We start from the raw sequence: 16,455 nt of genomic DNA on the forward strand, positions 1-16,455 counted from the left end.
CCGATGAGGAGACCACGAAACAAGGGTGTATGAAAGGCAAGATAATATTGAGTTAAAAATGGGAATTCACCACCCTCCCTGATTTTACCTTAAAAATGGACCCATCAAAATTTCCCAATGAAACTTCTCACACTTGGAAAAAAAAAAAATACTTCTTAGTGAGACATTATCTATTTGACTGAAATTCCAATTGGAAAATACATTAGAAGTATTTAAATATCTATAAAAGATTGTGAGAGTTTAAAACTTTTTAATCCTTATTCAGTGCTAAACTAAATTTTAAATTTCACCTGGGGAATAGCAGCATCATGTTTCAGTTTGTTCGAGTCAAACCAGTGCTAAACAGGCAAAATATGAACTTGCAAGTTCCTCCCCCCATCAAGGTGTTGGGTCGCTCAGTAGAGACATATTCCTGATCACTTTTTTTTTTTTCCTCAAAAACAAAAGCTGTAATTAAAAAAAACCCACAATACTAAGGCAAACCTATAAAGTGGACTACTGTAGAGTAGGGAGAAAATGACCTTCCAAAGTTGAAGGAGAAGCTGAAATAGCCAATAATTGAAATGTCACAGGAGGGACTGAGCTGTAAGAAAAAGCAAATATTTAAAGATGAGAAATATTTAACAAGTCACTGTATTAATTTCTCTGTCAGGTTCATCAGAAGCAAATATATTTCTATTTGATGTCAGGGACATCACGTAAAATCTGACTAACCTCATGGGCATAAAACAACCTTGGAGGCCTCTTCAGCCCAGATTAGTTTTAATGCAAAGTCCCATATATTTTTCAGTGAGGCAGATCCACCTTGGTGTTGAAGACACACAATTGCATTTTATGAAAGTAAGTTATAATTGCTGTACAAATAATGGCTCATTCTTCCACCTTTTACTACCTACTCTGAAGGAGCTGCTGTTCTGGCAGAATCCAGCTCTTTTATTACAAGGTAAGTACAAGATACTCCTGTCACTTGACATACACAAGATGTATGTCCCTTCAGGGAGCTGTTCAGAGTTTTGCTCTTCTCCTTCACTGGTTTCTCACCACCTCTGCTCCATGGAAATATCATCGTGATTAAGCCAACAATCACAAATTAAAATTAGATTGAGATTTCAAGGTGATTCCTTCTCTGTTTTCTTCCTCTCCAGCCTAGCGGCACAGGCTTAACAAAGGTGTATACTCTCATGTTTTCAGTCTGCTGATTCAAAACATCCCTCAAATCATGAACAGCCTTGTATTCAAAAGGTTGGGTCTTAGAAGGATGTAATTTCATTGACAAAAAAGTCTGGGAATAGGTCTCCAGACCGAGTCTGTCTATGCAATGCTCTGAAATGCTTAAGAACTCCTGTTCCTCCCCATTTTTCCTAATGACACAGTGGGAATGAAGCTGGTTGGTGGCATGTGGCCGGTGCCCCAGTGAAGATGGATGGTTGGCTCCTGTGCAGTGCTTGCTACCTCCCTCCCCATTCTCCTGAAGCAGCTGGGATTTCGGGGAGCTGAGTCAGTGAAACGAGGGCCCCACTCAGCACGGACCCATCACTGTGCAGACACTCCCGCAGTGCTCCTGCCTGCCGGTGCCTGCACTGCCTCTGCTGCGCTAGGCAAGGGAAAGCCTCAACTGCTGTTATCGTTACTCATATCTGAAAGGTTCACCTTCAGTGCTGCTTTTATTGGACTAGCTTGTGGAATTAATATCTACATTAAATACTGCAAAACCTCAGCCCTAAATTTCAGTTCAGTCTGAATTTTATCTTTGTGTGCACTACTCTTAAAAAGAAACGTAATGATCCTGTTATTTAACATGGCAGAGTACACACACTCCTAATAATATTAATGACAATGTCTGTTCCATTATGTTAACTGAAAAAGATGATTTGCATGTGTTTACAGTAGCCCATAATTTAATTTACACACAACTGAACTGGTTAAATTTACAATGTAAATAGTAGATCATCTGTATGTACATCCTGTATTCAGACAGTTCCTAAATTATTGTTATATTGATATAAAGCCCAGCCTAGGCTTGTTCATTGAGCACTCAACACATGGCATTTTAGTGACTGAAAGGGAAAAAAATTAAACAATTTGCATACTTCTGTACTGGAGCAAATGACTGTACTGACAAGGTCACCATGCTAAATTGACATCATCCACACCACATCCAACTTCTAAAAATTCTCCAATATTTGCATGGCGATGCCTGTAAAAACCTCATTAAGTGTCAGACTCTTAAGGTTTTTTTATCTCTTGCCTGTTTAATAAGCAATTTATTTTTTTAATTAAGAATTCAGTATGCTTTTAATTTACACAGGGAAAAAAAGCCTGAGTGCTCTGTTTTGCTTGTGGTAACATGGCTAGCTGTATAAAACACCATTTCTTCCTCTACTACATATATAATTGTATTTCCAAAAGTAACTCTCATTGAATCAGATAACTAGCAATTTCTTTTGTAATCAGAACCTAATTAGGTTGTTGTTTACAGTGTAAGTGATCAATAGCTTTTATTCTGGATCACACAGTGTCAAAGCTCTAATAATTGGTATTAAATGTAACAGAGATACTGCAGTCAAACCAAATGTAAAAAATCTTCAGAAAGTACACACTATACTGGGAGGTTATTAAAATTCCCGATACTGCTTAAAATGTTTAATGTGCTGAATAGAAATGATATTTTAAAGAAAGCTTTGTGGATCAAAGATGGATTTAATAATTGTAATGTTTATGAATTTGTTTTGAAAATATTTTTAATTGGATAATGTCAGACTTTTGAATTATAATGCTATGTTCATTAGCATTTCAATAGGTTATACTATCAACTCCTTTTGACATAAAAGAATTTGATTTGTTTTTAAAATTATGAATCTCATAATCTTTTTTCTGTTGTCACTAGTTTTCAATAATTTGATTAGCTTCTACAAGAAGAGCAACAGGAACCACATGGGCTTTGCTGGTAATGATGTGCTATATATTTCTTCTCCGAAAGCAGCTCTGCTGCCTTTGAAAGTAATTTGCAGTTTCTTATCAGCACGGAATTAAAGAGTAATATTGTCTAATTTGTTATGTTCAGTGGCACAGAGTATCGTAGAATTCTACCACATACACAGTGCTTTGAAACCTATATTATGTGACCATAATCAAGAGTACATAAATGAATTTCAGAATTTATGAAAGTGTTTATTATTAGCTAAGAAAAAGCTCAAAAGATGAACTTGTCAACAGGTTTAATAATCTCTTGGTATGATGTGTATTTTGCACACTCCCAATCTTCATTGCAGTTTATAAAACAGTAATTTATACTTTATAGTTGTGTTGCAAATAACTGATCTGGACATTTCAGAGCAGGAAGGGGCATAATTGTGTAAGTCACAATGTAAATCTGTAAATTCAACATGATGAACTCCTTGCTTGGTGAAGTTATCTTCTACTTTCAATAAAAACAAAAACTGATTACTCTTGATCATTTAGACATAACTGCTTGTAACAGTCAACAAGCCATCACAGTAAGGTACAAAGACAGCCCTTAGGAGAAATGCTGCCTATTTGATGACATTTAAAGCTTTAAAGAATTCCTTCTAGATACCGCAGAAAATCATCATGAGCCAGCACAGGCTGTCAATGTCACTGAATGAAAAGCAAAGTGATCAAATCACATATACTGGCAATATTGCCATCCAAACCATTAAAACAATTTATGGAACTGGTCTTGCAAACAGTTCATCATGTCAGCAGTGCCAAGCTCTGCAGTAGGAACTACCAGGGTGAGAAAAGCCTGTCACATGGGTGCATGACGCCACCTTGTAATGGAAGCAACCATCTTTTTTGTGTTGATTTTAGCAGTCTAAGAAATAAAACACAGTTTAAATTATATCCGACTACCTCTTTTCCCTCTACAATGTTGTGATAAGAGAAGACATGAAGTTCCTGTAACTTTTTGAGCGGATATTATCAGCTCTGTATAAGCAGATAATGCTGTTTTAGTAGAGCAAAAAGGTTGTATGTAATTTTTTATTAAACAAACAGTATAATAACTGCACTATATTATCACAATGGAAGCACAGAAGACCATAGACTGTACAGCTGAAACCTGTAGGAAAATTTGTTTCTACTGCTTATCCTCAAATTTAATGAAATGTATCTTTATCAAGCTTTCAAAATGGCTGCTTCTTCATAACTTAAAGAATCCTCACCCTTGTTAAGGCTAGATGATTATAATTAAAAGATAAATGTACTGTTAGAAAGTTCTATGTCACACGCTATTTTGATGAGAATTTAACTGAAAGACGTACATAATACCTGTATGTGAATTATAATGGCTTCTCAGCAAGGAATGCAGAATCACTTACAGTACGTAAACATTTAAAGAGGAAAATGCTAATACACTGAAAGAGTTTAACATCAGTAGCAATTTATCAAATTAAGAAGCTTCATAAAGTCCACTCTCTGGGAGAACACTCACCATTAGACAAAAACCTGGCATCCTTGATAGTCTGAAGTTTAATCAGTTTGAAAACCAAAACCATTCAATGAGATAAATAGGATCTTAAGAAAACTGCCATCCTCCTTCTCAGGTAAAAGCCAGAATTAAAATAATAATTATTAAAATAATCCAACCAGGTCGCTTTACAGGCAAATTTACACACTGTCTCTTTAAAACACCGCATGCCCAAAAGCCTTTTGGGTTTGGAATGTAGCACTGCACCAAGTATTTCACAAAGCCTCTAAATATCACAAGAAGCTTTTTTTTAGAGAGAAAAATAAAAAAAATCCAGCTGACTGAAACTGTTCTAGCAGGAGTGCCTCAGCTTAGCTCCCAGACCTGGAATTCCAAATAAACAACAGAGGACAGGAAACAGATTTTTTTTTTTTTTTTTTTAACATGTCCTTTTGTAATGCAGCTACAAGACGACTGATGAGCTTAGGAACAAACAGAGTGAGAGTGCAAGTGTCATCAGAGTGAGCGGTGTGCTTAGATAGAAGCTTCTAGGAAGAGCGAGCGAATTCTCTGAAGATATGTGACTGGTGGAGACTCCTGCTGTGTTGTCTTTCCCAATAGCATTCTGCAAGACACAATACTTTCCTTGGTCACCATTACACATTTTCATTGCAAAATATTTAAATATAGATCATGAAATTAATCTTTTGCTTGTTTGTGTCCCACCCTCCACTGTCAGACACCAAAAGATATGAAAGGCATAAAAACAGATGTTAAAATGACAGTATTTTAAAGTTAAAGGATAAAACCATGAGTACAGCACAATTAAAAAAAAAAAGAAAAAAAGAAAAAAGGAAGTATTAAAAATTCCCTACTTTAGCAGTGGTTCCATGTATAAACCTACTATTGTTTTGTTAAGTAAGACAATTTTTTTAGCGATCTGTGTTTATCATGCCAGTTCATTTTAATAAGCAAATTCAGGACCCATGGAGAAACAGCAACTTCTATGCTGTCAACAGAACAAGTTTGTCTGACAAGTTGCTTCTGGATAACAATACATAAAATCTAATCCACGACATCAGAAAAGACAGAGTTTTCTAACTTATAAAAATTTTCTTTCTCACACCTTTTTTTTTTGCTTAATCACTGCATTATTTACATTCCTTATATTCTTTGCTACCAATAATGAAACAGTATGCATACACAAATACAGATTGGCAGATTATAGTGAACTATTTAAGGAGAAGATGTAGCAGGAATATTTCTTATTGCTATCATCCTTAGTAAAAAGGCAAACCTAACAGGTATAATTACCAAAGTAGAACAATTTAGACTAGGGGGGACCTCTAAGGTCATTAAATCCAACCTACTCCATGCAGAGTTGCTCAAAGCCTGTGCATTCAGGATGTGAAAATCCTAAGGATGCAGCTTCTACAGAGGGGACAAATCTCCCCCATCCTGGAGAGGCAGCGGGCCAAGGTACAAGCTAGATGTACCTAGAAGAGTAGGTACAAAGAGCAAGTACAGAGCATCAGTTTCCACAGGAATGACTGTCTACAGAACCATAAAACTCTGTGCCATTCCCTCACTTCGATATCACCTGCTAGGACTGGCTAACTGGAAGGCCTCGAGATGCAAACTGTTACAAGTAGTAGAGGCATTGGGGGAATTATCACAATACGCTTTCTTATACTCAGACCTGGGCATCTGATTTTTGGAAACTGTCACTGACAGACTACGGGACCAGATGGACCAGCAGTTCTTAGGGTAATAGGGCCTTCTTAAGGTCTTTTAGCCAGCACAAGATGTCAAGAGATCTGTTAATGTTACTGCATTGTTCCCTCACATGTTATTAGGCTTCATTCTAGTATCTGCAGGAAATTCTTGATAGGACCTAAAGAATTAGGAATGGGCTATAGAACTGTCATTGTTTAGAAGAACTGGGTAAATCTGGACTGGTGAAGGAGAACCTGACAGATATGATCACATCTGGTGGCTTATGCCCCATACAGCTGGTTTTGCTCCAATGCCTAGAATATGTGCCTCCACATTGTAAAAATTAATTTATGTGTATCACTAATTATTAAGCTTCCTGAGAGACTCAGTTCAAAGGATATGGACTGACAGACATGGAAACTGATGTAATGTTTACATCTGAAAGGGGGCCTTGGAGGTCAGGCTGAGTAGACTACTCAAACAGCACTGCAAGGTTCATGTCTCTTGAGGCTGTCAATCTGCCTCCTGATGTATGAGCATCATTTCATGACCTAAACTGCCCATTTTTGTTAGCCACAGAATTACGTCCAGTATGTTTCTGTGTATTTGTTAAAAGCCATATCATCTTGTCTTCCTGCAGATTATTAACTAATTATGCTTGCTAGGTGCAATGGTAATTACCATGGGAATTGCCTAAACATGTACTGTACAGCTATTAAAATATAAAGTCAGCAGAGGCCACTTTGAGTGCAGCTCTGGATTTCTGAGGAAGGTCATTCTTTAATACATTATGGGATTCAAACATAACAATACTAACAAGACTTTAGCGTGAGGTAGGTCCATTATAATTTTGACAAACTTTGAATGCTTCATATTTTGTGGAGACACCTGTGCTGTGAAATAAACAGGATCCACACTCTTACCTCATTAAGACAGAGCTCTGTATCTACAGATTCATTGGATTTCCGCTTCTTCTGTGCCTATGAACAAATAGAAAATTTATTCCCTGCACAATTTATACATACAGCAGCACAAAACAATTAGATAAATTCGCATGGGTTGTCATACTCCTATAATTTTGACAGTGATTTGCACATGATTACCAAATAAACGCTCCAAATGTAACTACATGTTTTCCAATAACATTCACATTCTGATTTGAATTTACAGCAAAACTTCAAACAGTCAGCTAAGGGTACTTAGTAATTACAATGATGAGTGCCATCAGCTGCAGAGAACATGTTATGTTCTGCGGCCCCTTAAAAATGGTGCTGTATGTTCATGAGAAGAAATGAAATATGACAGTTAATAATTACCATAATATCACTGCATATTAACAAAAAAATCTATCGTACGCCTCAGTTTTAGGAAAATATACAACACAGTAGTATCATATCCTTAATGATTCTTGCAATTTCTCCATGTATTATTACGAAAATACATTTTAATACATTGCATGGCTGCCACAGAGTCTCTTCTAGAACATTACAAAAAGAACATTTTAATATACTTAAAAATACATACTTGTAATTCAAATTGAGCTGTTTGTTTACATTGTGTTCACTGATTATTATACATGGAATATTATTAAAGGCAGGAATATTTTAGATGATCAAAGCCTAAGAAATGAATCTGCTATATCTTCAGCCATGTCTTATGATGAACATCCATCTGTTGCCATTACTGTGTGCTCTCCACACTGACTCAAGTAAGAGACATTTCTGGTGACAGCACCATACAAAATGAAAGCAACGGCATGCACTCTGCCTGGCATCATACAGTATTTAATATTTCCATTGCTCAAGTGAACATGACTGGGCTGGGAGTTATCAGCCTTTCTATAATAGCAACAGCAATCCCCATGGTGCTGAAGATATTTTCAATAAATGGTGCTGTGCCTGATTTAAGTACTTCAGTGATTCTCAATATAATTTCTTTCTTTGTATATTCCAGAAACACAAACAGTACTCTTTTATAGGAGCTACCAGAGTTAAATGTACAATCAAGTCTTATAACAGAAGATGTAGATTTACACAGTGAAACTACTGACTGCACTGAGCACGTCTGATACTTCCCGGAAGTTTTGTTGGACTTGCAATTTATTTCCTGCAAAAAATAAGGATCTGAATCTCACTGTATTGCGTTCGTTTTACACTGCAGAATTCCACCAGTTTTGGCAGAGATGGACTGAACTAAAGCCTATGTGAGGAAGTGCTTTGAGGGATTTTATACCCTCAAAACATTCAGTTCCATGTGTGGCTATCTTATTTTATATCTGAGAGCCACTGGTGCTGCCTATGGATACAAAATATTCTTTGACCTAATTACAGATTTTAGACTCCAAATGAAGGAACTGAACTTCTCATTAGGAAGCACATTCCCTGTTTTTCCGGATATTTTTATATTTATAAATAGATATATTAGAGGCAACTGAAAAACTAAAACAGCTGGGATTTAAAAGAAAGCTCAACTATAGGAAGAACGCATATGTATATACATTGATAGTTTTCAAATATATGACAAAATAATAGCTCAGTTCATTAATAAACACCCTCTGTGAAATCTCTCTCTTACATACCCTTTCTTCTAATTAGTGCCATTAAAGTGGTTATGGTAAGCATAAATTTAACTATCTAAATGGAAAAACCAATGTCTGGAAGTAAATTTGCTATAACAAGAAGCAACACGGTGAAGCCCTCCTGCCACGTTTGCAGTGGTGGTGGTATTCACACAGGTTAGGAAACTTCTTTTAAATGGCATCTGGGTAGATTTCAGCTCCTAAAAGGCTGGCTCCAAGGAAACGGGTAGAGAAGGAGAAACTGGATTTAAATCCTGGTTTTCTTAAATCCTAAACACCCATAGTACATTGCATTGGAATGTGAGGCTTCAGAGGAGGTATGAGTAGCTGTTCAGAACTTAACAGTGCAAACTTTTAGGACTGTACAAGCCTCATATTTCTTAGTTTGCCATTCAGTGCTAAATTTCCTAGTCCACACAAACATCTGCATGTTGGAAACATTGTGCTTTGCTGCTTACCAACTGCTTTGGATTCCTAACACCATGCTAACTACCGTCTACCCTTGGTAGTTAGTCTCAACACCAAAGTTAGAATTTATGTTCCTTCTGTACTGTGTCTCTCAAATGAGAAAAGATAAAAATACTATTTTGTCTATAAGCAGTAAAGTCTTCCTTTACTTCATTCAGCCTGATAAACAATAGAGTGCAGCACCTAAAACATATTGAACTTTGAGAACACTATTTTAAGGATAAAATCAACAGCTGGAAACAAAATCAACATTAAAAAAAAAAAGCTTTTCAATCATTTTGATCAATATTCCCTAGCATTGATTTGGAAGGTAATAATTCTCCATATCCATATACTTAATGCAGTCATTCTAAAATCAACAACACTTATTCACATGCGTCCTTTATTATAAAGTCCTCCTTTCTTAGAATTGAAAAGTAATTTTAATAATGAGGCAGCCTTTTCTCTTATCAAAACAGAAAGCACAATATCTTCCATTTTAAAATACAGCAAAAATGCAACCTCTTTGATGGCAGGGTGGAAGTAGGAAGAAAGAAAAAACTATAATTTTCAGGATGAGACATTGTATGCCATGTTTCAAATTGGAAGAGTACATTTTTACTGTAGAGTTATAAACCTGTAAAAATGGGTTGTAATGGAAATGCTGGCATAGGCTGCACTACTATAATACAATAGTGCATCACTAAATCACAAGTAAAGGGAAAAAACCCACCTACATATTGAAGACGGTGCTAAAGAAAGCGTATGTCCTGTAATTACAACCTAAGAAGAAAATTCTTCCTGCTCTACTCTTGGGCAGAAAGGACTCTACATGTTACAGAACTTCTGTATTTGTGCTACAGTGAGGGAACACCTTATCAGAAGTAAAAAATCAGGGCTTGGAGGTTATGCTGATAGCTTTGTTGGAAATACAACCAGACTGGGAGACGTGCATTTGAAATATGAAGTGTCTCCTCAGCCATGGGATATTTATCTTACAATTTCTTCCATTATCCCCCAAAATTAAACAATAGAAAAGAATGCCCATCATGTATCAGCTGCAGACAATTCTGGCAGGGAATATCTATGCCATCAACAAATTAGGGAAATGAGAGCTGTTCGTTACGCAAGATGCCAAAGATTCACTGCTAACCCCAATCTCAGGTCTCCCACATGCCTAACATACAGGCAAGAAGGTACCTTCCGAAGTGCTAGAAGTACGTAAACTCACAGGAGCAAAATAGCACACAACTCGCCAGGTTGAACGGGGCTCTGAGCAACCTGATCTAGAGGAAGGTGTCCCTGTCCATGGCAAGGGAGTTGAAACTAGATGATTTTTAAGGTCCCTTCCAACCCAAACCATTCTATGATTCTATAGCTAGTAAGTCTGTATTCAAAATAACACTTTTTTGAATTCTAATATAAATATCTAATCTAGTGACAAAAATATCTATGGGAATTTCATCATTAAACAAAACACAAGCAGGGCTGGGCTGATAAAAATAACAATTAAAAAACAGTGAAAGAAAAGCAGCTTAAAATAACTGGTTAAACATATGGAAAGAGGTATGAGATCTTTTCTACTGAGGTAAAATAGCATTTGTTAATGACTTATACACTCAGCTGTGACATGCCTCTGACTGTAAACCAAAGTTATGTAAGACGGTTTGACACTCACCCTGACTTCACAGGGAGCTGTAATTCAGTAATGTGGGCTACTCTGACGAAGCTGCCCCCATACTGCCAACAACCTTGCACTCACTTAAGCTTTTATATTCTGTAAAAACGAACATCTGCTTTTCCAGAGAATCTTATCACTGTGGTAGCACAAGCAACAGATGATATTTAGAGATAATCATATTCATGCACCTCCTGATGAGCTTCAGTATCCTGTATGTTAGTCACACAAGCCTTGTTTTGGTCTTTGCAACCTTTAGCTTTTAATATTTGAACTAAAGTGTTGGACTTAGTCAAAAGTTGGTAGAGAAATCCATTTCATGCCTAGAAGATAAAAAACTCTCATGACCAGAAGCAAAATTTTACTTCTTTCTTTCCTAGAAAGAAAGGAGACTCAGAACTGGTAGAGGAACTTGTGGCTTTCTGAGAGGAGAAAGAAATATTGCTTATAGAGATATGTCTCCTCCAGACACAGGATTCTGTGGATCTCCATGTTTCCTTCTAAACCCAATGGCTCCTAGATGAGTTCAAACATCTGTCCTTGCTCAGACACACCCTAACCTAGTCTTCTCTTGTCCTGCTCCTAATAACCACCATAAGATCCTCCCAAACCTAGTAATTCTTTGCTTCCCATCCCATCCCCCAAATCCCTTTACCTCCATCCTGTGCAGACACTATAGCCCTGGATTTATTTCCAGAAATGCTATCTTGCAATTATGCATCCAGCTTCTACAAATCACAGCACTACATGGTTAATAAATGCATTAAACACTGCAGCAGTATCTCACCAGCAGTTATTTATGGCTTGTCATCCAGCAGTATTTTTATATATCCACTACAACATGCATATCTATGTTACTCACAGCAAAGAAAAGGTCTGACTAGGGACGGCTCCAAACACAGGTGAGCTTTAATTTGGTGGGAGGGGAGGGAAGGAGAAGAACGTAAAGCAAAATAAATGCATTGGACCTGAATGCAAACAGGCACAGAGTGAGCACCTGAGCTCAGAAAGCAGTCCCCTGCTGTTAGCCACACACTCTGGGCCTTATGTGCTTTAGGAAATGTACTGCTTAGACATTACAGTGAGAGACAACAGAAGTATCATTACGATAGGTATCTGTTATGTGGGTTGTTTTCTCAGCTAATTTTAATGAGTGTGCCTTTGTCCTCTCCTGAGATGCCTGGTTAGTTATGCCCATATTAACAAGCCTTTCTGAAGAAGAGGGACAAATCTCCCAGAATACATCCTTCAAATGACCATGTTTCTGAAGTAGCTATAACAAGTGAGGGTGCTTGTTCTTTTTGTTTTCTCATGTTGATTAGAGAGATTTACTATGCAACTAACCTGTTTTTCTAACAGCAGGACACAAACAATAAGGAGAGAAATATACAGACTGTAAAAATCCAATCAGTTTAACTCTTCTGCACTCACTAGGCAGTAGGTGCATCCATCACAACTGTCAATAGTATTTTCTTATTAGCACAATAGTACTATGCTATGCTGGAGTATAAATTACTTTCAACAGGGAAGATAAGCAAAGTGCAGGTCAGAGACACAGGCCACTAAAATAAGAATCCAATTCAGCACAGAGTAATTTTGAAACCCATACCGTACAGCCAGGGCGCAAAGCTATGAAAACAATCAGCTTTGCACAATCCTATAAAAAAGAAGTCAGATCTTTTTCTTTTTTTTTCTGTCTCTGCTGAATCAGCCCTCAAGATGCAATCTTGAGGCATGAAATTATTAGTTGTAATTCTGCACAAAAGTACTACAGTGCTGTCATCCCACTTGGTACAGTGAAGAAAGTACCTCTTAAAAACAAGCATTACCAAGACACTGCTGGCACTGGTCTCTGAAGCTATGTAGATAACACTGAGCACACTAAGAATCAAATCACAAGTTTTTCAGCTGGGAGACATTAAAAAAAGCAAAACAATTATCCCCTTGTGCCCAAATATGCACTGGGGAAACATACAGAGTTTTACAGGCCGCAGTACAGTGCAATGAACAGTTTACCAGCCAGTTCCTTCAAATCTCATCACCTTCCAGCCCTAAACTCCTGTCCCCCATAGCTCTGTACCTGTCTTAAATCACAGTTTGTGCCCATTCTCTTACAAGGGTCTTTGGCTTTCCCCCTGCAGCTTTGCCCCAGCTGGGCAGGGTGCTGAACCGCAGGATGCCATGACTGCCTTCGGGCCCAGCCACCTTCTGGTTTGCCAGTTCAAGCATTCAGAAATCATGAGTCTGGCCCCACTCAAAACCAGCCAACAGCTGCAGTGACAGACCTACCTTCACAAAGCTCTGGCTTTCTAAAGGGAACACACACTGCATTTAAAACATCCCCTTATGCCTCAACATTAATAGATTCTTGATGTCTGCAAGTACTTAAGTATCAGAAACTAGATAGAGTGCAACCTCAAAGCAGGGAGATTTGTTTTCTGGTCAGGAAAGGGAAGGGATGGTGGGTGTCCTGAGATAGTTTCCAAGGATTCTTTCAGGAGGAAAGGGGGTTGAAACAAAGTCTTCACGCCAGGGCAGGCATGAGGAATCCTCTGGGAAGAGGAGCTGGGACACATGGAGGACTCTGTTCTGCTAAAGCCATCTTTCCAGCTCTTTGATCATCACTGAGGGAGCACTGCCCAGTTTCTTCTGGACAGGGCCAGGTGGGCTGGGAACGGTGTCTGTTCCCCAGACCGCTGGGTAACGATGGATCAAATTAGCTCTAACAGGTGTCCAGTGCAGACACTTGGGTCTCTTGATAGCTGTAGCTAGAAACATACTTAGCAGCGGACAGGACTTGAGAAATCTCAGAAACAGGCCTATTAATTGATAAAGTCCAATACAGGTAAGGGAAAATCTCCTCCCTCCAACCTTTTCAATCTTAAAATTATGAGATAATTTGATTGGGGGAAATGAGGTGGAGGGGTTGGGAGTAATCCTCACAAAGCAAGCAGAAACAAGTGTGGCAAGAAGGAAAGTTGACCTGCACCATATGAATTACTGCTGGACCATTCCCAGTTCTTTATGTTAGTAAAGATGAGACCTCATTAAGCCTGATCTCTTACTGCACTTATATGGCTGGGACAAGACGGTACAAAAACTGCCTAATAGCAATCTTAAAGGTTTTATAAAAGCCAGATCCTATCAGAAACACCAACTGATCAAACAGCTTACAAGGACCAGACACAGATATCTTCAAATATTTATTTCAAGCAATTAGTCTCCCAGTGAGCACAGCACAAAATATGACACCCAGCTAAGACAACTGAACTGACTTACCTTTCATGGCAGTACAGTAACTTGTTGGTTTTGTGCTCAGTCATTAATTTATCTGAGTAAAATGAATTTCTATAGTCCTAGATTCTTGCTTCCTATTTTTAGGAGATATTATGCAATTCTCCTAACATGGTATTTTTATGGATTTGCCTCAAGCAAATATTTTTGCATTAAGGAGGGTGGAGGAGAAAACAGAATACTAAAAAGCATAGATGGAATAAGTTTTGTTAGGTTAATATCTCAATGGCTCAGGCTGCCTAGGTTTTCTTTTTTTTTCCTCTAGTTATAAAACTGAACAGCCATGTAAACCAAAGTTGAGTTGCTTGGGATTGTATTATTAAAACCCATTTCCCTAGGGATTCACCACAGCTATCAACCCAGTGCCGTACATAGCAGATACAGGTACCATCTGGCTGTTGTACACTGAACAGCATCTAAAGAAAAGCAGCACGAGTCATTACAATTCAAGTTAAAAGACATACTCAGCTTTTAATTTTGAACAAAGGTAAGCCATTGAAGAACTACAGATCCCACAACACCTCCCCAGGCTGGAGTGTGTGCCCTTGCGTGTCTGAATATGCAAACAAAGTCATTCTGTTTGGCAGCAGGCGAAGTACCTACCTCCCCTATTAGAGTGCGCTACGTGGTGCACTGGAGTGTGGTGTAAACACTCCTGAGCAGCTGTCAGCCACAGCTACTAGGGACTAAAAGCAGCTCAGCCAGAACAGCACAGGCCTGCATTGCACTAATGAGCCTTGAAAAGAGGCACCACACTAATGGAGCCACAGTGCCTCTACACCGCGCCTCGCACCTCCAGGTGTGCCTCGTCTGGAGGGCGGCTTGCGGTGTGCTGCTCTGTGCTCAGCAGCCATCCACTATGCCTCTCACTTGCCAGCAAGTTCTCCCTCGCAGAGAGCAGATGACAGGGCAGCGTGGGGCTGGGACTCTCTGCTAAGAACAACTTGGGAGCCTCCCAAGCCGAAAGCAGAGTTGCACAGAGTGAGCTCAGTAGAGATGCTCACCCCATGGGTTGGCCCCATGAGACATTCAGCTCTGAGCTGTCAGTAGGTGGAAGAGATTAAGAAAACAAGGTCATGCGTTGCCTTTGCACTCAGGCAGCAGGACCAGGGGTGGTGTCCTCTGGTTCTGCAGCTGGAAGGAAAGATCAGGCAAGCTTGCTTGAACACAAGTCTGCGTGAGGCCCTGAGCGCTGAGCATTACAGGAAGCTTCCCTTCGTGCTATGCCAACCTTAAGCAACTGATATTATTGCTGGTTTCTTGAGCACTGTGTTCACTCATAAATTTTAAAAGGGAAGGGAAGAGAATGACCATGAACATCTGCTTTTGGTTAAGTGACTTTTCTCTTTATTAACCATATGTGTGTGCGCGTGTGTGTTGTGAGTGTGGTGAGCATGTCTATGCACAGAAGGAAAACACAGAAAGCCTTAAAAGGGTTTCAAAACCAGGTAACAAGTGACTTTGCTGCAATTACATGGAGGCAAAAACAAAGGCTGCAAGTACTAAAGTAACCTTGCACAGAAAGGTAGAAGAAACTAGCTGAGCACCTGTCATACATCTACGCCCTCCCCTCCTCAGTTTTGTTTACATATTTCAAGTCCAATGCATTTCCTTACATCCGCAGTTATGTGGCTATGCCTGTACCTAAGTCCCATTAAATCCTGACATGATTTAGAGACTGGTTTATTTTTCTTTTAAAGTAATTCAATCTTGAACAGCTGTGATTTGGATTAATTGGTGAATTTTGCAGTTTTGGCACAATCTGCTCTCCAGAAGTGCCACTGAAATAAAAATTTAAAGCATTTTCTCCCTGTTCCTCTAATCCTGTAGCTAAATTCTGCAGGTGCACAGATGTATCCTTAGAACTGGCAGGGTTGAAGTTTTAGTGAACTTGCTGCAGTATTTGTCTTAGTATCTATGTTCCTTTCTAGCACTGAAAATACCATTCAGAATAAAAATACTGGAGATATTTTTTTAAGTAATGCAATCAAGTTTGCCAAGGTAAGTCTATAACAAAACAGGTTATGGCATACTGTGGTCTTGACAGGCAGTTATTCGCCAAGAAGTCAGCCAGAGCCACAGACGCAACGTGAAAAATTTAACCCAAATAGCTAATGTTTTGGCAAAGTTCAAAGTCACTGAACATAGAAATTTTTCAATGCAAAATGTAAGACAGCTTCAACTGTGTCTACAGTAAACTATTTTTATTTTCATTTGATTATATGCCTTTATACTTCTGTAGAAAGGTATTTAAATTCACTGTTAGTATTACTGATTAATAAATTCTGATAGTATTTTAATTTCTAAAAGTGA

At 38.5% G+C, this 16,455-nt stretch overlaps 1 protein-coding gene across 1 annotated transcript in view; it reads right to left on the reverse strand.

Moving 5' to 3' along the window:
- Window positions 1-4,884: 4,884 nt before the first annotated feature.
- The window catches only part of GFRA1 (GDNF family receptor alpha 1), a 144,858-nt gene continuing 133,287 nt past the window's right edge, over window positions 4,885-16,455 (reverse strand). Inside the window, exons 8-9 of the mRNA XM_074908459.1 lie at window positions 7,069-7,125; window positions 4,885-5,054 (exon numbers count right to left, since the gene is read on the reverse strand). Of these exons, the coding sequence (XP_074764560.1) occupies window positions 4,893-5,054; window positions 7,069-7,125 (219 nt within the window). The 3' untranslated portion in view covers window positions 4,885-4,892. The remainder of the gene's footprint in view (window positions 5,055-7,068; window positions 7,126-16,455) is intronic.

The sequence above is a fragment of the Athene noctua genome, chromosome 5 (genome assembly GCF_965140245.1).
Source record: "Athene noctua chromosome 5, bAthNoc1.hap1.1, whole genome shotgun sequence".
Classification (NCBI taxonomy): Eukaryota; Metazoa; Chordata; class Aves; order Strigiformes; family Strigidae; genus Athene; species Athene noctua.